Source organism: Haliotis rubra, unplaced genomic scaffold (genome assembly GCF_003918875.1).
Source record: "Haliotis rubra isolate DU_JTF1 unplaced genomic scaffold, ASM391887v1 Scf275, whole genome shotgun sequence".
In the NCBI taxonomy this organism is placed as follows: Eukaryota; Metazoa; Mollusca; class Gastropoda; order Lepetellida; family Haliotidae; genus Haliotis; species Haliotis rubra.
In genome coordinates, this window is record NW_025766836.1 from 622,087 (window position 1) to 646,794 (window position 24,708).

The window sequence follows — 24,708 nt, forward strand, 5'->3', positions numbered from 1 at the left end:
ATATTCCAGCAATATTCCAGCAATATTCCAGCAAGGGACACCAGAAATGGGCTTCACACATTGTACCCATGCGGTGATCGAACCCGGGTCTTCGGCGTGACGAGCGAACGTTTTAACCACTAGGCTACCCACCGCCCCTACCATGTATAAATGGATACAAAAGTAGTAAGGTCATTCGATGAAAGGTAAGTTACAAACACATGAAACAGGAATAGAACTGGAACGCTTCACAGTTGTGGCCATGCCTTCAACATATAAATCCGGGTTAGAATTGGTCCTCAGCAACCCATGCTTGTCGTAAGAGGCGACTAACGGGTCATCGGACTTGGTTGACACATGTCATCGGTTCCCAATTGCGTAGACATGCTGTCTGACTGATCACTGGATTGTCTGGTCCAGACCGCCGCCATGTAGCTGGAATATTGCTGAGTGCGGCGTTAAACAACAAACCAACTAGCCTCCAGCGCATAAACGAATTATTGAGATGATACACCACTACAGGCACAAAGTGACAATTTATTCGAAAACATTAACGCGGAACGGCACAGTAGATAAGAGCAGGACATGTCTCCATAGACTGTATACAGTGGAAGTATAGATGCAGCTAACTTGACGGTATCTAGATGAGTTCTCGGACCTTGTGTTGTGAACCCCCCAGATGTGAAGAACGTGATACGAGCCACCGACATATCCACTATAGGGACACTTGCAATTTATTTAAACGCCCACACATTGTTTAAAGCAGTTGAGGTTTCATTATACAAGTACCAGAACACCTCAGTGTGCGATAACGGTAAACCCCAGGGTGTCCCGAGTCTCAAGTAAATTACTTTTTCATAAAGTCTCCAAAGAACGGAGTGTTAATGGGAATCTATGATCAGAAGGTTGTCTGACGGTAATGACCGGAGGTATGAACTTTTTGGCAGGCTTTTAAGGACTTCAATATTTGGATCATATTTAGACAAGCTTTTATCTAGCAGTTTGTTTCAAAAGGAAATGCAGGGAGACTATTCTAAGTCGAATGTTCGAACAAACGTCCTATATGTAGAACATTTATTCGACGGTATCTACACAATCTGATATTGCCATTTGACGCAATGTATTCCATTGTTATTGACGCTATCACACGCTATTGGATCCTTTCCGAATTTACATGTAACCATGTTTCCTATTTCGTTTTAGTTTTCATTAAACTCTGACATCTTTATTTACTTTTAAACTCACGAAATATACCGTTGTGATCTGATGGCATAATCTTTATCGCAGTTAGGGTGTCAGTTAGTGTAACACGCTACCTACCAGTGAAGATCCTGGTTAGAATTGATCTTCAGCAACCCATGCTTGTCGTAACAGGCGACTAACGGGATCGGGTGGTCAGGCTCGCCGACTTGGTTGACACATGTCATCGTATCCCAATTGCGTAGATCGAAGCTCATGATGTTGATCACTGGATTGTCTGGCCGTGTTTTGTCAGTGTAACACACACAGACATAAGGTCTTTTTTCCAAATATATGTGCCAAGTATATTTGATCATTCAAACAGTTAAAGTACAAACACCATATTATCAACGACGTTAACACTAAATGTATATCATGGTTTCCATGGAAAGAACAAAGTTAAATCATCAGAATCATGAACATCGTCATTATTCGGATTCCAGCAGACTAAAAGCTAGAGAGTGTGTCTTGTGGCAGCACTTCGCCAAAACTGACATCTCGAGACGATTTTGCGATGATCCGTTTCCCCGAGGACCATCATCCAGATCGAGATGACGCTTGTAGTGACCCAGTGAGTTGTACGCGGAAGTGCGGCACTAAGCGTCTCTGACTCTATAAAATACTTTTAACAAACATTTGCTCATCAAGTCGGAAATTGGCCATTTGCCATTTGCCACAAAACTGTGATTCCAAGTTCGGAGCTATTCGTATATTTCAGAGTGTGTTTTCAATTTATGATTAATCTCTTTTGAATAGGGCCGGTAAGGTAGCCTAGTGGTTAAAGCGTTCGCTCGTCACGAAGACCCACGTTCGATTCTCCACTTGGGTACAATGTGTGAAGTCCGTTCCTGCTGCCGCCCGCCGTGATATTGCGGGAATATTGCTAAAAGCCGTGTAAAACTATTTACACACGCGCTCTTTTGAAGACTTCGGCTCAAATGAACTCAACTCAACTCGGCCACGCACTCAACCACTCACTCACTTAACCACTCACTCATCGAAAAAACTCCCACCCACTCACACACCCAATCACTCACCCACCAACTCACTCACTTACTCTGTGGTCGCATGGCTATCAGCAAATTCGGATAGAAGGCACCAAGAGCGGATTCTGTTTTACGCCACTTCCATTTATATCGCTTCCTGTCCTCTTACTAAGGAAGGAACACCCGCTTTTAAACCACGACACGCGGAGCCTGGTACGCGTAAGGGAAGCAACTCTTCTGAAACGCGGCGCTTACACTGAATTGACCAGGACACATTTGTTTGCAGATGCTTCCACAATATACACCCACTTCAAACACCTGGATCATTTTTACAGCACTTACCTGTTTCACTGAGTGAAATCCCGCATTTCGAACAAATTGAGCATATACGTGCATACTTCTTTCAGCCCTTTTACCAATCAAAAGAGTTAATCTCATGCATCGTTTTATGTCAGCAAATGGGAAAATTCAATCGCCCCAATCCGTATTTTCACATAGCTCTCTGCTTAGTTAATATAACGGGATATAGCAGACCTCGACCCCTTGTTAGTGAGACCAATGTCTGCCAAAGCTCCCTCAGGATGGGCTTAAAAGCTGAATCGTTTGAATATAACTGGGAAACGAAATGGGAATGTGTGAATTATTTATTCAGGACCATAATGACTTCAAGTCAAAAGGGACGGGAAAAATTCCTCGTTAAAATACAGGAACGAATTCAATGTATGTCACTTGAATGTATATAGTTCTACAGGATTATAAACATCACCCTCGTCAACCCGAGTTACTTGTGAAACGGAGTCATCAAGCATATATTCATATAACGTAAATACTTTGCCATTTAGAACTTAGCTCAAGTGATAAGTGAAAGTATATTGTACAATTGTTATATTATGCAACTACTTATATTTAGACACATGTCATGGTATCCCAATTGCGTTGATCGATGCTCATGCTGTTGATCACTGGTTGTCTGGTCCAGACTCTATTATTTACAGACCGACGCCATATAGCTTGAATATTGCTGTGTGCGGCATTTAACAATAAACAAACAAACTTATATTTAGTCGTGTCACGTTTTATCCATAATGATATTTCTAACAGCTTTCAAATAAATCCAGAGGTTTATATGTTTCCGAGCAAACATCAACGTCGTATGCGGCTATGGATGGACCAAAATCGGTTCACTACAAGAATACTTTAATCTTATCCACGCAAGTCTTATTCCATTCGTAACTACTCGACTCTTTCCGTGACCTACAAGAAGAGCCATCCGGCTTGCCGGAATGACACGAGTAGTTACGAATGGTCTTATTCCTCTGTGATTGAATACACGTTTTACCTTTAAAGGCCAAGTGTGGTCAAGTGCACACTGCAAACATTGACCTACATGAATCTGATCCTACTATAATGACATTTAAATACCCTCTACTTGATAAAGTCGCTCTAGGGTAAAAACAAACATCATTGCTTGTGACACATTCTGCTTATCATTAAACTGCACAAATGGCAAGCCGGATTTCGTTTTGTCCCGTCTCGGCAAACCAGACAAAGGTACGTTGTTTACCAGAAAGCCGTCACGCTTTATTTCGACTAATGGAAGTATTGTCCATCTTTCCTGTCATTGATTCCAAGTGAATGAAGTCTATGAGTGCTCCCAGGCACAGCGTTGTAGCACCTGTGGCGTTGAAATTGCCATCGTGATAGCTACATTGGTATACCTGCGCCTTGTATTTCAGCTTTCCTTTACAACTTCCGGTGTGTGGGATACAAAAGACGGATTCAGACCGGTGATTGCTTCAAAGGGAGTTATGCATAGCATGAACATAATATTTTCGATTGAAGTATTGTGAAGAGGTTTTCCGGCACAAACATACAAATTGTTGTCATTGCAAAACGCATTCTAGAACTGTTTACCAACGTCCTATATTTGAATATTGAGTCAGTTGTTGTTAATATAATTGTATTATAATGTAAATTTTGTTGTGCTGGCGAAAGAAACAATACGCGGCTGGGGGTAAATAAAATACGTGGTTGTAACAACAGCCAGAAGCGACTGTAACAATTGCAATTAGTAAGTGCAACAATTGAAATAAACAAATGTTCACAATTACACTGTAATTAGATTTAGGTGGCCCGTGTAAGCATATTCAGAAAGAGTTGGTACTATAGGTTATTTTAGGTTTTGTGCAAATGGACAATCCTGAATGACTATTACTTGAATTTTCATTTAAAGAGTGGGCGGTCTGGTAGCCTTGTGGTTGAGGCATTTGCTTACCACGCCGAAGACCCGGGTTCGATTCCCCACATGGGTACAATGTGTTAAGCCCATTATAGGTGTCCCCCGCCATGATATTGCTGGAATATTGCTAAAAAGCGGCGTAAAACTAAACTCTGTCACTCACTCACTATCTAATATACTACAAAGCTAACAAAATAGCCATTGCTTCTGACGGGAGGACTTCCATCAGAAGGTCTTACCACTTGTTTATGCAGCAGCTGATATTTTCTGCCCTTCTGACGTGGGTGAGTATTGTTTTGCGCCGCTTTTAGCAATATCCTAGCAATATCACGGCGGGGGACACCAGAAAAGTGCTTCACACATTGTACCCATATGTGAAATCGAACTAGTGTCTTCGGCGAGACAAGCCAACGCTTTAACCACTAGGCTACCAGATCGCCCACTCTTTTATTGAGCCATACAAGTTATCTCAATTCAGGAAACGATTTTGATACCGGCGTTTTATTGCCTTTTTCAGCTTTGGCTATAGGTTGTATACATTGAAAGGGAAATATATCCGACATCTGTGATCAAACAAGAGAGACTTAAACATCTTATATGTGAGGTTTCATGCGAATACCAAATGAGGTATTGCATTAGACTTTTTGAGACACGGATTTCAAAGCAGTGTTAATGCTTGGATTAGAAGAATTCCAAGTGAGTCTAGTAATATAATGTAGAGAGAGTTTAGTAATATAATTCCAAGAAAGATTTACCCTTCTTCACTGGACGAGGTTCATTTGCCTTAACATACAGACTTACGACAGGAAAACTTCTGAATGCATCTAAGCACAGCCTCCGATGGCGAATACTACCAAGCTCACGCAAGTGTGATTTAAGAGTTGAGCCATGAATGTAACGTCACTAGTCCAGCTTAGATTCTAATACCTCTCTGTGGGAATGAAGAAGTGTTTCTTTATATCCTCTGCAACGAACAATATTAAGAGGATAACGTGCCTTTAAACATTTGGATTTAAGATTTTTTCCATGGGTATAAAAGTTTGCTATCAAATGTAAAACCTGTCTCTTTAACTACGTTGATGAGTGTAGTATAAAAGAACAATTCAAAGCTTTTGTGCATTTTCCGCTTAATAAAAAGAATGTAAAACATTAACACCGATTTCCTGAGACCACATATGAATATTACTGAGACACCTCTGTATTTGTTTTTTGAGTATGCATTGATAAAACACATTAAAACGTCAGCAAAAAAGAAGCATCGATGTTGTTAGAATCCACGTGTCTTGACGAGAACTTGGAACTTGTCCATTGTCAAGAAATCGAGACAGAAAATGGAACCATTTAATCCCATGCAATAAAGGTCATTTAATATACGCCCGTAACGATCCGGGTTAGAATTGGTCTTGAGTAACCCATGCTTGTCGTAAGAGGCGACTAACGGGATCGGGTGGTCAGACTCGCTGACTTGGTTGACACGTCATTGTATCCCAATTGCGTAGATCGATGTTCAAGCTATTGATCAACCATCAATAAACCAACCATCCTATTTTAAAGGGAGGTCGGTGGTTCGATTTCGAGGCCCCCTCAAACCAATCGACGTAAAAGGACAGCAGTTGTTACTCTGCCTGAAAGAGTTTCACAAGCACTAAGATACCTACCAGGCAATCGTATACTAATCATTATTGAATGATTTAGTCTGCATGTAAAAGTCGTATAGAAAACGTGGCATAAAGGGCACCTCGGTACACAAGCCACCATGATAGAAGTACCGTTATCCGTTATAATGTGATTGACTTTTTCGGTCGGTGCTTAACGGACACACACATCTATGATTCATAACCCATCCCGGGGATTCAATTACCACTTTAATCTACTTAATTCATTCAGAGAACAAGACAAATGAGAACTCTAAACCAGATTTGCCGTATTGCAAGTCGTCACTTTGATTTGCGGGGTTGTCCCTTTTATTCCCACGTATTATTTCAAACTGAATCCCCCAAGGGGGCTGCAGAATGTCATATAGCCTCAAAGCCTACAGGAAGAAGACGCCCTAGAGAAAACTATCGGCAACATGGTGAGGCCAAGCAATATATGTATTTTATATGGGTCTGCAGAAAAAATAGCTTGGTTTACGTTAGGCCTATATTTTTCGTTATTAGTTGGTTAACACTCTGGCATCAACTCACGATGAAAATTAACAGGTGTGTGCATATGAATCAGAATTAAAATTTGTTCATTTCAAAAACTTCAAATACAGCACATCTAACTAGAAAAGACTTATATCTCTAAAAGTTATTGTTATTATGTTAGAGGGGGAAAGAAGCAATATTACAACCAAGTAATACTTTTTTCACTCAAAGTTCGTTTATTTTTCACTCATTTTAACTGTGGCTGTATGCATTTTTAGATAATACGTTTTTGTCGGCTGTTCGAACACACCAATATTTCGAAGTTCTCCTAAAAAGCCCACCTTTGTGTAACTAAATACTTTAAAAATGAAACAAAGCGACAAAACCTTTTCCACATTCGTAAAAAGTCTCCGCTGAACGCAGAGTCTCTTGTACAATCCAGCTACATCATGAGCACATGCTTATGAATGACAAGTAATTAGTGATGAGACAAGGTGCGCGAAAGGTGAGCGTATCCTGCCCCATAAGGATCGAGCCCGTCATAAACACATGCAAAGTCTAGTCAACTGTTCGACCGAAAAACAAACAATATTTGTCATACCACTGCTGGGATCACACTGTTCAATGTGAACGAAATTCTAATTTTCTGTTCATGTTGAGGGAGGTTGTGAGCTATTGTAACGGAAGAGTGTATCCATTCAGTCAGAGAAGACTTCAGTGCCCTAGTGGGGGTCTGGTAGGGATATAATTTTGATAATTTACTGATTATGCACAGTGCAATTAAACTATTTTCAATAACGGAGTCGGGTTTGTGTTTGATTATGTCGACACCCCCCCCCACCCCCACCCTCCAAAAAAAGGTATAGAGCGTTGTATATTTATTACTTATTTTATAAACTTGGTGTTTGGTGCCGACCAATAAGCTCTCCTTAACAACGCACTGGGAAATATGCAAACTGTCGCCTCAGTAACGTAAACAAGAATATGTTAGTCAACACCAAGGCTTAGCAATATATTAACATCAAAATGTTCTCAATAAAACCATGCTCCAGTAAAAGGATATGCTAGTTTTGTTTCAAACCGTCCCACGCATGATTTGTGTTTTGTCGTGAAGGCATTTGGCTGACTTCATCAATCGCTTTGGCACGGGGATGGTTTGTGAATATAAAATAGATATTCCGCTTAAAATCGTGATGACAGGAGCTGTAATACTACTGAACAATCAGCTCAAATCAAGTCAGTCACGCTCCCAGCATATACTTAGCTTGCACGACCAATAATCCTAGACGGCGCCCATTCGTTTGAGGTCGGTGTGGAATAATGACTTGTGTGTCTATATCGTGTGGTTAACATCACCTGCACGTGATGCTCAGTACGCCCCCACTGCGCGGGTTGTGGTTGTAGTGTGAGGCGGTGGTAGCGGCATTATATAGATGTAGAGAGACCCGGCACTATCTAGAAGATGATAGCTGGGAAACAGTCAACTATGATCGGATGACAGGAATCCGGCATCAATGGAATCCGTAACGCGTAGATAGCCCTTCTCCACACAACTCCAGAAACCTTTAAGGTACCTTTTAAGTCAAAACTTTTGAATTAATGTTTAGACATTTATGTAATTGGAAACAAACGCATAAATGGTTATATGATCGGCATTCTAGAAGTTGGTGAGTCAAAAATGAAGCATACGTCTTTATGGATGACAACTTCTGGTTTAGTGCATAGAGCAAAAAAGTTGTTATCCATAAAGTTGTATGTTTCATTTTTGCATATATAGCCGTTGTTGATTTGTTTGTTTATTATTATTTCATTTATTTGATGCATTGTTTGTATGAACGTTTTGAACGTTAAATTGTTACTTTTATTAATCTTGCTTTGTATTGCGTTTTTAAAGTCTTTGTATGGTGTTTGGTTGGTTTAAGCCTTGTCATCTCAATACGATTAGTAATAACAGTTGGATGACATGTTATAGTTGAGTTCATATGTTCAAAGGCCTTCAACTGGTCCTTTTCAATATGTGAGAAGAAAAGCACTTACCGATTTTCTTTACAAAACTAAATTGAATACTGACTGAGACGATGTTCCATCACGGCAACAATGAACGTGCTTGAAAGAATGGGAAGTCGTTTTTGGTTTTCATGTCCTATTATAAAGAGAGAAAAATAACCATGGACGTTCATAATCTATTTCTGACATGTATGCTAGGCACGTTAGCTTGATCAGTTAGAATTCTGTGAAACTTTATCTATCGTATACCCGTTCCGGCATGTTCTTGCGTTTATTTCAACGTAGTCTATTGTTCATGGAATAATGCACATCGATGGTGTTAGAAATCTTCATTCAGTGGCTCAAGCTATGTTGATGTCAGAAAAGTGGTACTGAAAGGTGTTTCAACGACTAAGATAGTAAGGTTATATTACCGGTTTTCTTGCTGTGATCTAACAGTACATCAAACCAGATTGCGTCAATATCCATTAAGTGACCGTTATATTCGAGGGAAATGATAAGACATTAAAAGTAAAACTTCATAAGCATGTTTAAGCTTGGAACAATATTACCTGTAAAACTTAAATCTCGTGTGCCTAATCAATAATGAAAAATAGTGATTGTTACAACATATTTTATATTGGGCTTGAAACCGAATGGGGCTTCAGGCAGCGTTTGTTAAAGTGAAAGATGTCATGTTGTAGTTTTAAGAATGCTTGTAATTTTATGTATGAGGGAGCTCAGTATATTTCTTGTCTTCTTAACTTCGCCCATCTGACAAGTGAGTGAGAGAGTTGGGTGGTTTTACGCCGCTTTTAGCAATATTCCAGCAATATCACGGCGGGGGACACCAGAAATTGGCTTCAGGCATTGTACCATCTGTCAAGACATCAGTCCTTCATTCTGTAGAAAGTAATGTTCTGAACAAAAAAGAATAGTTTCACCTCAAAACATTCTTCTACGGATTATTATTTCTGAATAATTGATATATTTCTCGTGCTGTACTGTGTTGTAAAAATACGGATATCGCATTGGCTCTGATTATTCATGTAACACGTTATATTTGGGATTACACTTTCTTAGTAAAGTACAGATTGTAGTTCCTTTTTTGGGTTGAGTCGCGGAAGCCGCGGTGGCTGAACGGTCTAGGCGTCTGACTTTGTGTGCTGGCGATTAGGTGCCTGACTCTGAGGGAGTAAGGGTTCGAATCCCGGATGGGACTCAACCCAAAACAAGTACTAGAATCTGTTCTTTACGAAGAAAGTGTGATCCCAAATAAAACATATGTTACATTTGACGCCTTTCTAAAATGGCATTGTGTATTTCCTGATTATTCATGTCGGAATAATACAAACCAAATATTTCATCGGTAGCGGTACTGTTCTTAAATATATTATGCAGAAAGATATATATAGACTGAGTGACTGAATGAATATGGTTTTACACCGCTTTTAGCAATATGCCAGCAATATCACGGCGGGGGACACCAGAAATGGGCTTCATACATTGTACCTATGTGGGGAGTCGAACCCGGGCCTTCGGTTGGACGAGCGAACGCTTTAACCACCAGGCTACCCCACCGCCCCAGATAATATTGACGTATTCTGGTTTGAAAGATAGAATGTAACGGTTGTTTCTGTACGTTTCGAATGATTGATGCCTTGCCCAAGTAGATTCGAGGAAAGTGTACATTGGATGAATATTTCTCTTTCTGACAATGCAAAGAATCTTAGCTCTAATGCCGTTGTGTATTCTGTGCTGTAATCTCAGAACGTACACAGGCACACAAGGATGGTAGTTAGGCGTGCGTGAGTGCGTGAGTATGGTTTTTAGCGGCTTTTAGCAATATTCCAGCACTTAAACGGCGGAGGACACCAAAATGGGCTTCACAGATTGTACTCCTCATCATCATCATATATACATTTGTATAGCGCCGATATCCAGCTCCGCTCAGCTGCTCAAAGGCGCTTTGTTTTTTTCCTCGTTCACTGGATGTCAATCTCAACGGCACATCGTATTGTCAATCTCAACTCCCTGGGGAGCATACAAACTCTTGCAGCCACTAGGCGCACCGAGTTATTGTGGCATTCCCATCCTTACGAGGTACCCATTCACAGCTGGGTGCACTGGGACACATAGTCACAGTACTTTGTCCAAGTTCACTGCACGTTGCTGTACCCGCAACTGGGTGTTTGCACGTATTCATGTGGCCACCATCTGGTCATATACCTACGGATTCGTGGGTTCTTTTAAGTGCACAGGGTTGTGTACTGTACACTAGGGGTTGTGACAACACTGAAAGAGTCTGCACACAAAGTTGACTCCAAGGTTTTTACACCCGGTCACAGGTGGGCTCGGTCCCGTCACCTCAAGCTCGCTGGATCACTAGCCTGGCGCTTTAGCCAGTTCGCCCACCGCGCCCCCTCCTGTGGGGAATCGAACCCGGGCCTTCGGCGTGACGAGCGTACGCTTTAACCGCAAGGCTACCAGACTACCCCGTATGCTTAACACTTTTTTTACTGCTTTGAAAGCAACTTCTTATGAACATAGGAGATTTTTGTCGCTTTGTTTACCCTTGTCGCGAACTCACGGTGTCATCATTTGTTTCCGTGAGACATACATTATGATTTCCAGTACAATTTTGCCTTTTGCGTCCAAATGAATCTGTTCAGATCAGATTATTATTTAACTATTGTGAATTTTAATGTACCAGTGGTGGAGTGCTTTCGAAAAAAGGTGAATCCTTCATAGGTTGAGTAAAACATGTCTGGTTGAAGTTTTGTTGAGTCGATCGCTCAAATAAAAATTGTTTTAGCGAGAAACTGGGCTTGTTAGGTCTTGTAAAGTATAGCAAGGTGATAAAGTTCCGAGCAGTCAATGCTTTACTGTAAGAGTTCTTATTGCTGTTTATTAAGTGAGTTCGTTGCAGTTTGAAAACCCTTTTAAACAAATATTTCATTTACAAAGCCTATCTTATATCCATGTGGTTCTCCAGATACAAGACATTTATATAATCGTTAGAATTGGCCTTCAGCAACCCATGCTTGTCGTTAGATGCGACTAACGGGATCGGGTGGTCAGCTTCGCTGACTTGATTGACACACATGTCATCGTATCCCAATTGCGTACATTGTCTAATCACTGGATTGTCTGGTCCAGACTCCATTATTTACAGACCGCCACCATACAGCTGCAATACTGATGGGTGCGGCGTAAAACAACTTACAAACCAACAAACCAACCTTAACTTTTTGTTGATGTTTACTGGACACGGATTCAATACGCGAAGTCGCTTCTGTTTTAGCGTTTTCGACAACATTGCAATGTGTTGCTATTTTCTTTGCTGCGCTATATATTGATGTGGTTAGAGTATATGAGAAGGGTCCTGTTTCCTGTTGTCGATAGCTTTCCCCCAATGTGCGTGGCTACATCATTGTGGTCGTTGACTGACCTTCCGCTTTGACCCCAACAGAAGAGTCCTAATGATGCTTTAATGTGCAGCTGGACAGTATCCGTCTTTAATCAGAACTCTATACCCATCTCCTAAAAAGCATCTTTAAGGATAATTGAGGTGTGGTGAAATGGCGTTTAATGTCATGTATACGAATATTGCACTGACGTGCGCGAGTGGATGTCTGTGTGTCTGTCCGGTGCTTTACTTGTCCGGATTGATGCTGCTTACATACTACCAGCTCCAAATACATCAAACCTTATAGCACTTGAACATGAATACCCCACTCAGAGCCATTATACGGCTGTTGAAGCATCCCATTAAAGCCGAGCGACACACCGGAGGCTAGTAACATCGTCTAACGTCTTTTCGGTCCGATCCGGGCAGACAAAGAACCACCGACCTTACGCTGTCCGGGTGAACGCCGTATCCCCACAACGGCGACGGCGGTCCGCTAAGGCAGTGACAGCGTAGTGCCTTTTAAAGTGAATGTGAATAACCCATTTGTTCTCTAAACATCGGTTGGGTAGCCTAGTGGTTAAAGCGTTCGCTCGTCACGCGGAAGACCCGGGTTCGATTCATGGGTACAATGTGTGAAGCCCATTTCTGGTGTCCCCCGCTGTGATATTGCAGGAATATTGCTGAAAGCGGCGTAAAACCATGTTCATATACTCACTCAATCAATCAATCTAAAAAGGGCTTTTCGGTTTTCTATCATCGATAGTACGTCTCTTGTGTTTCCATATATTATATTAAAAACTTCATTATAACACACATTGTAACTAACATCGCTAACTGGTGACATTTAATTTGTCTACTGTTTCACGACGCACTCAGCAATATCCCAGCTATATGGCGGCGATCTGTACATAGTCGAGACTGGACCAGACAATCCAGTGATCACCAGCAATTTGGATACGACGACTTGTGTCAACCAAGTCAGCGAGTCTGACAACCGTATCCCGTTAGTCGCCTCTTACGACAAGCATGGTTTGCTGAAGACAAATTATATCCCGCATCTTCACGGGTCCTTTACAATATGAGCGAGTGAGTAAGTGAGTCGGGTTTTACGCCGCTTTAACAATATTCCAGCAATGTCACGGCAGGGGACACCAGGAATGGGCTTCACACATTGTACCCATGTGGGGAATCCCTTTTGAATATGAGTTTTTGATGTGTTAGTCACCTGCCCTGTCGGACTCGTTAATCGGGACAACGAGAAGCCACTTTGTAACATAAAGTACCCTAGACATGAACAAGGCGTATAGGCTACCCCTTGAGCCTGGTCACGGCGTCATGTAATGAAAGTATTTTACATAAGACAAGGTTGTCCTTTTGACCCAACGTCCTTGATACGGAAACTGCATTAACTGTAAAAAAATAACCTAATTAAACATGAGGCACAGGTGTGTTCACTGGAGCTCGAGCATTCCATACACTGTGTTAGGACGATGGGGTAGCCTAGAGGTTAAAGCGGTCAGGGTTCGATTCCCCACATGTTACAATGTGCGAAGCCAATTTCTGGTATTCCGCGCCGTGGAATTGCTGGGATATTGCTAAAAGCGGCGTTATACAGATACGAAAAAAGAACATTGAAAAACAGATGATTTAAGGTATAACGTGTAATTATCGATTACATTTCGTTCACTTGCTTCTGCTGAAATGTCTATGTTTCTGGTCAGTAATCCTGTCTGAGTAATGGACAACTACTTTCTTGTGACCTTCGAAGGATAATGACCAAATGAACGGTGATAAAACACCAGCAGCCGCAAATACCACTGATGTTTATTTACATACTGATAAGGTTAACAGTCGTCCCTACAACGTACGTTAACTTTTAGTGTATAAACACGCATGCTTCAACTAATTAAAATTGACTTAAGTTTGTTCAGCAAACGCAAATTGTTTCCCTAATGGTGTAATGTTAACCTGAAGAGGATTCTCAAACAAAATAGGTTTTCCTGGATATACATCAATATTTAAACTCTTACACCTGTCATCGTCAACGATCAAACAGTTGAGGTTGTAGAGGAGTACAAGTACCTAGGGACAATCATTGATAACAAACTGACTTTCACTCAAAATACCACGCAGTCTACAACAAATGTCAGTCTGGCCTCCACTTCCTGAGAAAGCTATGCTCATTCCACATTGATTCCACTTTTATGTCTCTGTTTTACAAATCATGTATTCAATCCATTTTAACATTTTCTATGCAGTGTTGGTCCGGACCTCTGTCGCTTCAAAATAAGAACAAATTAAAGATGATTGTTAAAGTTGCAGGAAAAATTGCTTGTTGTTATTTTGATAGTGTAGACACCCTGTACATGTCATCAGTTATAAATCTTTCTTTCAGAATCTTACAAGACCCAACCCATGTTTTAAACCCTTGTTATACACTTTTACCATCTGGCCGTAGGTATCTTTTACCAAATGTAACGTCAAAGAGAAGTAAACACTCTTTTATACCAGTTAGCATATCCTTTTTAAACAAGTCTTAAACATTATTCTCTTAGTATATTTATTGTTAGATGTTTCTCTCATAAATACTGTTGTTTACTATGCATTCAATGTCATTGTTGCTGCTCATGTCTTAAATGTTGTTTTCTTATGTTCTCAACTCTGATGTACACAAAATTCCCTTTCGGGCAATAAAGCATTATCTTATCTTATTTCGAAATTAAGAACAGTTTCGTTTTCCTATACGAACACTGTTTCCTCCAGGTTGCTCAATAATAGTGTTCAACGTCGAGGACGTTGCTGCTCCTGCTGTAAACTCCGCCACGTGTAAATGACATGACTGATACCAATCTGTTGGACATAGAATCACGAGCCAAAGAGGAGAATACGTTGAATGTCTTCACCTTTGCAGTCCCCTATCTTTTGATATCACAAAATGTTCATTGTTGGTGCTGTTGAAACGTATGACCCAAAATGAGCCAAAGAGGAGAATATGTTGAATGTCGTCACCTTTGCAGTCCCCTATCTTTTGATACCACAAAGTTTTCATTGTTGGTGCTGTTGAAACGTATGGCCCAAAATGAGCCAATGAGGAGAATCTCTTGAATGTCTTCAAGAATGGGTTGATTTAGTGTGTTATGATGTCATTGGTAGACTGCACACGTCGAAAAGGGAGAAAAAGAATTGGAATAAATCCTTGCCATTTTACCAGTCTGGCCGCCCAGCCTGAAAAGGTGATAGTTGTTCCCACTGATAACACCCCCAATAGCATAACCGTTATGAGTAAATCTAACTACTTATATTGTTTTATCAAAGAACATGCCTCGTATATGCCCAGTGTCTTAACCGAGAAGGAAAAAGTAACACGCATTGGTACTGTGAACTTTTGACTTTAAAAAAAATAAAACCTGATGACATATTTAATTTGAAAGCTCGATAACAATCTTAACAAGAACAAGCATGTTATTGGACCCGGCAAATGTAATACCAAATCCCTTTCTCAGAGGTTGACCATAATCCTTCATATAATGAAGGAAGGACGCTCCAAATATTCATAGAAAGTATCGGAGTCGGAGCTGAGTAAATTGACATTATGTGGATTCTCTAAAAGGATTTGCTTGAATTTTAACAGTTTCAGAAAAGAACCAAGTTCGGTCATGTCAAGTCAGTTAAGCTGTCAACTTTGTAAAATCTCACTTGACAAACTTAGGGGGGAAAATCGATTCACTGATCCATGGAGGTTTTGCTAATCTGATTTATCCATCTAAATTAGAAATATAAGAGATCTGTGGAACTCTATGCAGTGACACAGAGATTGGATGATTTCAACTTTCCAATCGTCACCTTTTACGTCGAGCCATATTCCAAAATCTAGTTTTCGGTGTCTATAACTGAAGTTTTTGAAGTACAATTATGATCGCTCTTTCTATTCAAATTTCAGTTTTCAGAGAATAATTGGTATCATAGCAATTTGAGCAGAGATTTTTGCATGATTTCCTACGAGAAACATCTTTTTTAAAACCATAAGAAAAAAATTATTTCTGGAGCGAATTTCAGATGGTCTGTCCCGATATTTTATCATTCATGAGACGTCAGATGACGCAGCTATTTGAGACCAAATATGTTTCGTATTTCTATGTTGTTTCCGCGGTAAGTGAAAGTACAATGTCGGCCAATCAGAGGTCATTCTCAATGAATGACAATCGCTAATAGCGGCCATAGGGCTTCTTTAACGGATATCGCTTAATTTTCCAAGCTACGATTAGGGTCGCTCTTAAATCTATAAACGACTGGTTACATTAGTTAGGTTGCGTCCTGGTGATGCATCTTAGCACAGATGAAAGTGCGCCGTCCTTTTTGAAGTGTCTCTTTATCTTGACCGAATTCAACCTTTCTCCTTTCCTTTCATTCGTATTTCGGTTTCGCCACTCAAGAAAACCGGTTTGCAAACTCATTTCGCTGACATCACGTTAATGTATTTCAGCTATTCATTTTATGACTGGAAAGGAGTTTTTTACACGTTTTACATAATATGCGGTATTAAAGTAAGTTAATAGTCAAACTGAAGCATAAACTGATAATCATGTTCTAAATATCCCATCCAATCGGGAACCGGTTTGACCTTGGCTTACAGGTAGCCCTAATTACGATGTAGAAGGACTAACGGTAATAAATGGTTATATAAAGTACCTTCACGACATTGTGCGCATGATGAGACTACAAAACAAAACATGACTCCCACACGAACGATAAAATTCGGGATAAAGTTGTAGGGGGCGGAAAACACGAATTAGGTCTCGTGTCATATCGCGAGACATGAAAGAAACATCTGTCTTTAATGGCGGCCATTATACTCAGTTCAGCGATATTGCCCTGTCGTGGTTTGATCGTCAGTTACTCCAAAGGGGCTAGGTAAACATGAGGGTAAAACGGATATGAAATATCCATGTTATTTTCTGAAAGTATTCAGTCATCATGAAGAGTGCAACCTCGTTAATCCAGACACATTCAAAAGGAAATCCCATTTCCCAAGGGTTCCTGCTAGGAAGGTCCATTATGGGTAATAGTGCGTCACTTTCCAGTGATGCTTCTTCCAGTAATTGAACTTCCTTTAACTGGGCCATTTACATGTATATATCTTCTGGTATCTGGTATATCCAGTCGTGTCAACCTGTGAAGATCCGGGTTAGAATTGGTCTTCAGCAACCCATGCTTGTCGTAAGAGGCGACTAACGGGATCGGGTGGTCAGGCTTCCAGACTTGGTTGAGACATGTAATCGTATCCCAATAGCGAAGACCGATGCTCATGGTGTTGATCACTGGATTGTCTGGTCCAGACTGGATTATTTGCAGATCACCGCCATTTAGATAGGATGTTGTGTGGCGTTAACCAACAAACGAGCAAGACAAAACTGCTGCCGGAAAGTAACATATCAACTTCCCTTCTGTAGGATAATGAAATTCCCTCTGATAAATCGCGATTTTGACTCAACATTGCCTACAAAACAATCATTACTACCCATGTAATAGAGCCTTTCATGTGAGGAATCGAACTCTGGCTCGGCGTGACGAGCGAACGCTTTAACTACTGAACTAACCCAGCGCCACCTTAATCATTTAGAAGCGGCAACCACTTCTTCAACCCTCAGTCGTCAAAGCCACCTGGTATCCAAACATTCATTCACAATAGCAGTTCACAATAAGTACAATACCGATTGTTGTGTTGTACTTCACATCTGCAATTATGCAGGGAAATGTACAATGCCTGTAGTATTCCAATTATCACAGTAACATCTGCGGCCTTAAAGCACGATTCACCCACAGCCCCATCAGTGTATGTTGATCTCCAGCAGGTCCCACATGAATATCGATATACCTTCCAATGGTATCTTTATTAACTTGATAAGACTAATTATTATTCATTTATGCAAATGACAGTCATTTACATAAGATGTATATATTAAAGTTCTCTTGAGTCTCGTCAAGAACAACGTCTCCAGACGCCAATCCGAAGTTGGATCACCAGGAGGTATAGGATCCAATACCACCCCCCTTGGGCTACCGCCGTCTATCAAATTACGCTTATTGATCATGTTTGACGAGACATGAGCGTGGTGTCAAAGATATGTCATGCGATACAGTATGATGTACCAAATGAAATAATGTTTATTGAATCAATATTTAACCAAAAAAGGACAAGGTGGTTAAGGGTTCCTACGTGGCCTCGGGATTTGCATGATTAAGAAACTGAAGTATATTTTTTATTTGTTATGAAGATGATCAGCTGTGTTCATGTCAACAAGGGGCGGTGAGGTAGCCTAGTGGTAAAAGCGTTCGCTCGTCACGCCGAAGACCCGGGTTCGATTGTCTACATGTGTACAATGTGTGAAGCCCATTTCTGGTGTCCCCCGTCTCAACATTGCTGGAATATTGTTCAAAGCGACGTAAAACCATATTCACTCAGTAAGTGAGTTGGGTTTAACGCCGCTTTTAGCAATATTCCAGCAATATCATTGGACACCAGAAATGGGCTTCACACATTGTACCCATGTAGGAAATCGAACCCGGCTTTTCGACGTAATGCCATAACCACTACGTTTTCCATAAATTTAACTACACTTCCGATGTGCCGAAATAAGATCCTTTAACCAACTTCATTTGGATTCTTTAAGGGACGGTGGGGTGGCCTAATGGTTAAAGCGTTTGCTTGTGACGCCGTAGACCCGGGTTCGTTTCCCCACATGGGTACAAATGTGTGGAGCCCATTTTTTGTGCCCCTGTGATATTGCCGGAATATTGCTGAACGCAGCGTAAAAATATACTCACTCACACAAAACCTTTAAAAAACTAAATGTGTCACTGTCTGAAGAATGTTGTTGTTTGTTTCAGGGCTACTGTCGTATAGAAGAATGGTGAGGAAGAAAGATCTAGGGAAGGTATTCTTCATCTACTTGTGTCTCTTCTCCGTGTGCCCCGCTCATCCGTGTGGGGAGAACCCACTGCGAGGCTTCATGTCTTTATCCAGGCTCACAGGTACGTTGCTGACGGTCCCAAATGCCGAGTGAGTGAGTGAGATTGTTGGCAAGTTTGATTTGGTTTCGTTGTTGTTTGGGTTCGAATCCCCACATGGGTACAATGAGTGAAGCCCATTTCTGGTGTGCCCCGCCGTGATATTGCTGGAATATTGCTAAAAGCAGCGTAAAACCAAACTCAGTCAGTCAGTCAGTCGTTGTTGTTTAACGCCGCACACAGCAATATTCCAGCTATAGGGCGGCGGTCTGTAAGTAACTGAGCATGGACCAGACAATCCAGTGATCAACAGCATGATCTACGCAATTGGGATACGATGACATGTGTCAACCAAGCCAGCGAGCCTGACACCTCGATCCCGTTAGTCGCCTCTTACGACAAGCACGGGTTGCTGAAGACCAATTGTAACCCGGATGTTCACGGGTATGTTGGCATACTTACATGTTCAATATCTACGCTACACATCAAAAAGTAACAGTATCAAAATAGATACGACCTCTTAATGACGGATTACTCGTAAATACGACGTCTTGGTGAATGTCTTAATAACACACAAAGCTTTAGACGACTAGACATGGACTGGAAATGAGCAGCGAAACCGTGATGAGGAATTCCCCTTTAACGTTCAATCCATGACGTCTTCAAAGATGGTTTCTTTGGAGTTGGTATTCTACAAATGGATTGCTTTAAGACGGCCTTACACACAATTCATAACGAGATCGCGATTCAGTGGCATTAGTGTACGGACTCAAACCTATTACTTTAAAAGGTTACCTAATTGTCTTGAAGTTCAAAGTCAAGGTCATTTATCAGTATAGTAAGTCGAGGAAAACGTTCTTGTGACATTAGTTTCATGGTTTACGTAAGTGGTTTGTAGAACACATTCACAAATGTGTAGGAAAGAAACAGAAATAAGAAAGGATTAAAGAAAAGAAAAGCACAAAGAGAAAGAAAGAGAAACGAAAGGATATAAGGTGGCATGCGATAAATCTTTCGTGGGATATGCTTAATGGCATAAAATATGTGTTGTGAAAGACAACTCAACTGTTCAGTTCCCCGAGCAGAAATTATCATGTATGATGTGAAAAACATTCATTTGTGTAAATTAGTTTTGGGATTTCTTTCAATAAAAAATATAGCATATGTTATATTTAGGATTACACTTTCTCAGTAAAGTACAGATTCTAATACTTTTGTTGGGTTGAGTCCCATCCGGGATTCGAACCCACACTCTCAGTCAGGCACCTAATCGCCAGCACACAAAGTCAGCCGTCTAACCCACTAAGCCACCACAGTTTCTGCAAAAATGGAAGTCAGACATCTAGTAGTCCAGACCATGGACTTTGTGTACCCCCGTGACGAATGTAAATGGCACGGCCCCCACGGATGGCATTCACAATGCCATAAAGAAAGTGTAATCCAAAATATAACATGTTTTACATTTGACGACCTTCATAATGTCATTGTGTGTTCATTAAACATGGGTTGTGAAGACTTAAACGTATTCACAGAAATGGGTTGTGAAGACTTAAACGTATTCATAGAAATGGGTTGTGAAGATTTAAACGTATTCATAAAATGGGTTGTGAGGTTTTAAACGTATTCAAGATTTAAACGTATTATTAAAATTGGTTGTTAAGATTTAAACGTATTCATAAAAATGGGTTGTGAAGATTTAAACGTATTCATAAAAATGGGTTGTGAAGATTTACACTGACTGAACCGATTCCTCTGCTCAGTCCGTAGAGTAGGACCCAATAATCAATATTCTCAGACAGAGAATGCAATATTTGTATTGTACGCATTTACTTTATCTGATTAGGTTGTGTGTCATTAATATATTGTATAAAATACAGAGTAGTGTACAACGAGCATAACATCGCGACGGTAGACTTATAGCTTATGTAAATATAAGAATAATATACTGAGCTGAGATGAACATGGCGGTTGACCGAAATAATAATACCATAATTGAAGCTTCGCTCTGTCAATATTTACTTCATAGTCGAAGACATTTCCCAGGAGTGTGTCAATATTATAAATATTTCCTTCTATGAGGAACATTGTGAAAACATGGTAGTGGGCTGCAGTTGTTTTCTTGTAGACACGAAGCATTGTGATTTCAAAAGATGAAATAACTCTTTTAAGATTTAAAGGAGGTGTCAATACTTGTTTTGCGCTTTTCCATTATTGAATATTTGCAAAAGAAACCCCAGCCCTAACAATGCTATTGTTATGTTTTCTTTAACGGCGTAGTCTATGGCGTGGTATGTGTACAATCTCATGGTGGTTTCGGGATAGCGTCAGCATCGAATTCGGTGCTGAAGTGATCAGAATTCGTTGTTCGAAAGACGTGACTTATTCATAATTATTTTTTAAATGAAGCATTACTTCCTGAATATGAATGGGTGAGTTTAGTTTAACGCCGCTTTTAGCAATGTTCCAGTTATACCACGGCGGTGGACACCAAAATTGGGGTTCACACATTGCAACCATGTGGGGAATCGAACCCGGAATTTCGGCGTGACGAGCTAACGCTTTGACTACTAGGCTACCCTACCGCCCTGTCTCATAGGTACCAGTGTTAATATCTGGTGTTGTTAATGAGATCATGAGGTCTGATCTGTCTTGCGATGCCATTGGGATATGAGATCTTCCTCGTGGGGGTCCTTACACCTCACTGCCATGCATCTTAACTCGGCGTGCAGACACCTTCGGGGCTTGTACCTCTTATTATACATTGTGACTGAGTGCACATCATTTTGTGGTACAAGAATGATGTTTCATTTGGAGATGTGAAGGTCATGGGTCAGTTGCACACAGTTTAATGAGGATTGTCTTTTCAAGTTAACATCGTTGGTTGGGGCAATGGGGTTCGGTAAGGTAACAATTCGCCTTTCAGAACAGCAGAATTCAGTGTTCTTTGATTTTAATCCCGGATACGTCATGATAATGATTATTGACTTGCTATCAACATGCCTACACCAACCCGTAGAATGAGCCTTCAGTAACCCATGCTTGTCGTAAGAGGCGACTAACGGGATCGGGTGATCAGGCTGACTGACTTGGTTGACTCACTCACTCACTCATACCTACACCAAGAATACACAATGCCATTTAGAAACTGGTCATTTGTCCGACTGCCATCTTCATGATTGCCGCGATGGCTGAGCGGGTTAGATGGTTGACGTTGCGAATAGCGTTGCCTCTGAGAGTGTGGGTTCGAATCCCGGATGGGATTCAACCTAAGACAAAGTACTAGAATCTGTACTTTTCTGAGAAAATCTAATCCCAAATGTAACATACGTTACACCCAAACCATTTTCATCTTGATATAAAGTTGTCAGTGGCATTAAACCAAACAGGCATTATCAAATACCCTGTTTATATTTTTGTATTTTATTACTTTCAGGCAAGAACGTCAACCACCTACTTGGCATTCTACGCTCTGCTAACACAGACCTATACGGGCGGTTGGAACGAAACTGGCAATTGTACGCGAACTGCGTGGGAATGGTAGACACTGGCTACTTTAAGCGATCCGGAAGTCCCGCACTGTCCGATCGGGCCTCAAACCAAATGACCCGGACATTGCCTGTTCAAGCTCTATCTCTGCATGACCTTATCTATTACGACAGGTATGAAGCCATTTTGATTTATTTTGATTTTTTTTTATTTATACATGTAAAGATGTTCTTTGCTTGAACATATTTTTATGTGTCATATTCACTATTTGATCTTATGTAAGGGTCGTCGGTGGTTCTTTTGTATACATTATCACATCCTCAACTCGAGCTCGTTTAGCTGGATAGTTCACTTAAGACGACAGGACTTATATGGCAGAAACTTTGGCTCTATGGTTTTACGCCGCTTTTAGCAATATTCAAATAACATAACGACAGACACCCTAGAAATGGGTTTCACATATTGTATCTATGTGGGGAATCGAACCCAGGTTTTCGGCGTGACGAACGAACGCTTTAACCACTAGGCTACCCCTCCTCCAAGATATTTTTAAAGGAATTATGCAGGGATGCCATCTTTGAGTTTGCCTTTTACGCACAATGGAATCTGTTCCGCTTAAAAACAGGACGGAATATTCTCCGGAGTTGGTGTGAATTTGAACGACTTTGGAACAATTAGCTTGGAATATAAAAAATAGTAAAGACGCTAAAGAGCTACTTAAAAAGAAGAATTATAATCTCCATGGCTGGTATTGTATGTTCCCGACCATGACTGAACACATTAATGAATAGCATATTGAATTAAGAAATCAATGCCTCCATGCATGCATCCCGTACAGTCACGTGGTGTATTGACTCCACGGACACTTCAGTCTACGGTCACTTGAAACCTCCAGGCTTTTATTGTTTATGAACAATAGCGGATGTTATTAACAGACTTATTGATTCTGCATCTGCAATATGTCACAAAGACGACGACTCCGAAGGAGGCGGGGCATTGTTAGCGCTTGAAGAAATGCCTTATTTGCGTCAAGACACCGGAAATGGCAAAGTAAAGATGTTTGTCTTCGGCCTGCATGAGACCACAGACGCACTATCAAAAGATTCATTTATGAATACACCTCTGTTTATTTGCAAACTCAAGCATTTACAACTTTGAATGATATATTTAGCTGCCTTACAAATGAAATCGTTCAGATTGACATATTTGATTTATTTGGAACAATGATTTCGCTCCGTGTGTATATAGACCAAAATTGCCATAAATGTCCAACAATTAGAGGGTCCAGATTAATAATGTACGGACCGGCGAGGCCTCATTTACGAGTAACTGGAAGGGTGAGTGAGTATGGTTTAACGCCGCTTTTAGCAATATTCCAGCAATATCACGGCGGGTAAACCAGAAAAAGGCTTCAAACATTGCACCCATGTCTTCCGCTTGACGAGCAAACGAGTAACTGCAAGTGAGGGTCAATGGCGTTTTTGAAACGGATTAAGGTCTGATAATGAGAACAAAATAAAATAGATTCGTTTAAAATATTATTTTATTCCTTTACAGAAGCAACGCTGATGATGACAGTTTGTTGTAAGACGCTTTTGGCTGTCAACGCATATCGTCATGGCGAAACTGGTGAAGCTTCCGGCACAGAGCGCATGTCAAGAAAGGGGTGTAAAGAGGAACATTTTTATGAGATACTTACAATTTATTTCTTCAGTCATTTTGAGGATGTATCTGCAACGCATTGCGGTGTCCCCGTGCATGGTGTTATACTGTATCAAGACAGCCTACTGTAGATATTTATGTGGACTCAGCGGAACCGGAAGTAGCCCAAAGCAGTGGTCGCAGTGATTATGACAGGACCGAAGTGAATGTGTGTCCAACAGGAATTGGATAAAACATTTTACAATATTCTTTACTTCTTCCTTGGTCACGATTGTGATCTATGTTCGTTAACACGTAACTAATCTGTGTTCTTTCTGTGTCGTTGGAAACTGTGGGGCTTAAATGAAGTAAAGTATTCGAACATTTTGCAGTGTTATTGTTTAGACTTTTTGAAATGTTTAAGCTGAACAGTGTTTCATCAGTACGTATCTCCGTATTCTGGATTACAGGACCCTTAAAATGAATGAGTGAGTGAGTGAATTTAGTTTTACGCCGCACTCAGCAATATTCCAACTATTGGCAGCGGTCTGTGAAAACGTTAGAAGAGTGGGTATGGTTTTTACGCCGCAACCCTTGTCATTT

At 40.7% G+C, this 24,708-nt stretch overlaps 1 protein-coding gene across 2 annotated transcripts in view; it reads left to right on the top strand.

The window, feature by feature from the left end:
- Positions 1 to 24,492, top strand: part of LOC124280880 — a 30,373-nt gene extending 5,881 nt beyond the window's left edge. Inside the window, exons 1-4 of one of the 2 annotated variants that reach the window (XM_046716870.1) lie at positions 7,944 to 8,142; positions 18,859 to 19,002; positions 22,412 to 22,637; positions 24,022 to 24,492. In XM_046716870.1, the coding sequence (XP_046572826.1) occupies positions 18,879 to 19,002; positions 22,412 to 22,637; positions 24,022 to 24,052 (381 nt within the window). In that variant the 5' untranslated portion in view covers positions 7,944 to 8,142; positions 18,859 to 18,878 and the 3' untranslated portion in view covers positions 24,053 to 24,492. Of the gene's footprint in view, positions 1 to 7,943; positions 8,143 to 18,858; positions 19,003 to 22,411; positions 22,638 to 24,021 lie in introns of those variants that run through there. The other variant, XM_046716871.1, reaches the window with a different exon arrangement.
- The last annotated feature ends 216 nt before the right edge of the window (positions 24,493 to 24,708 follow it).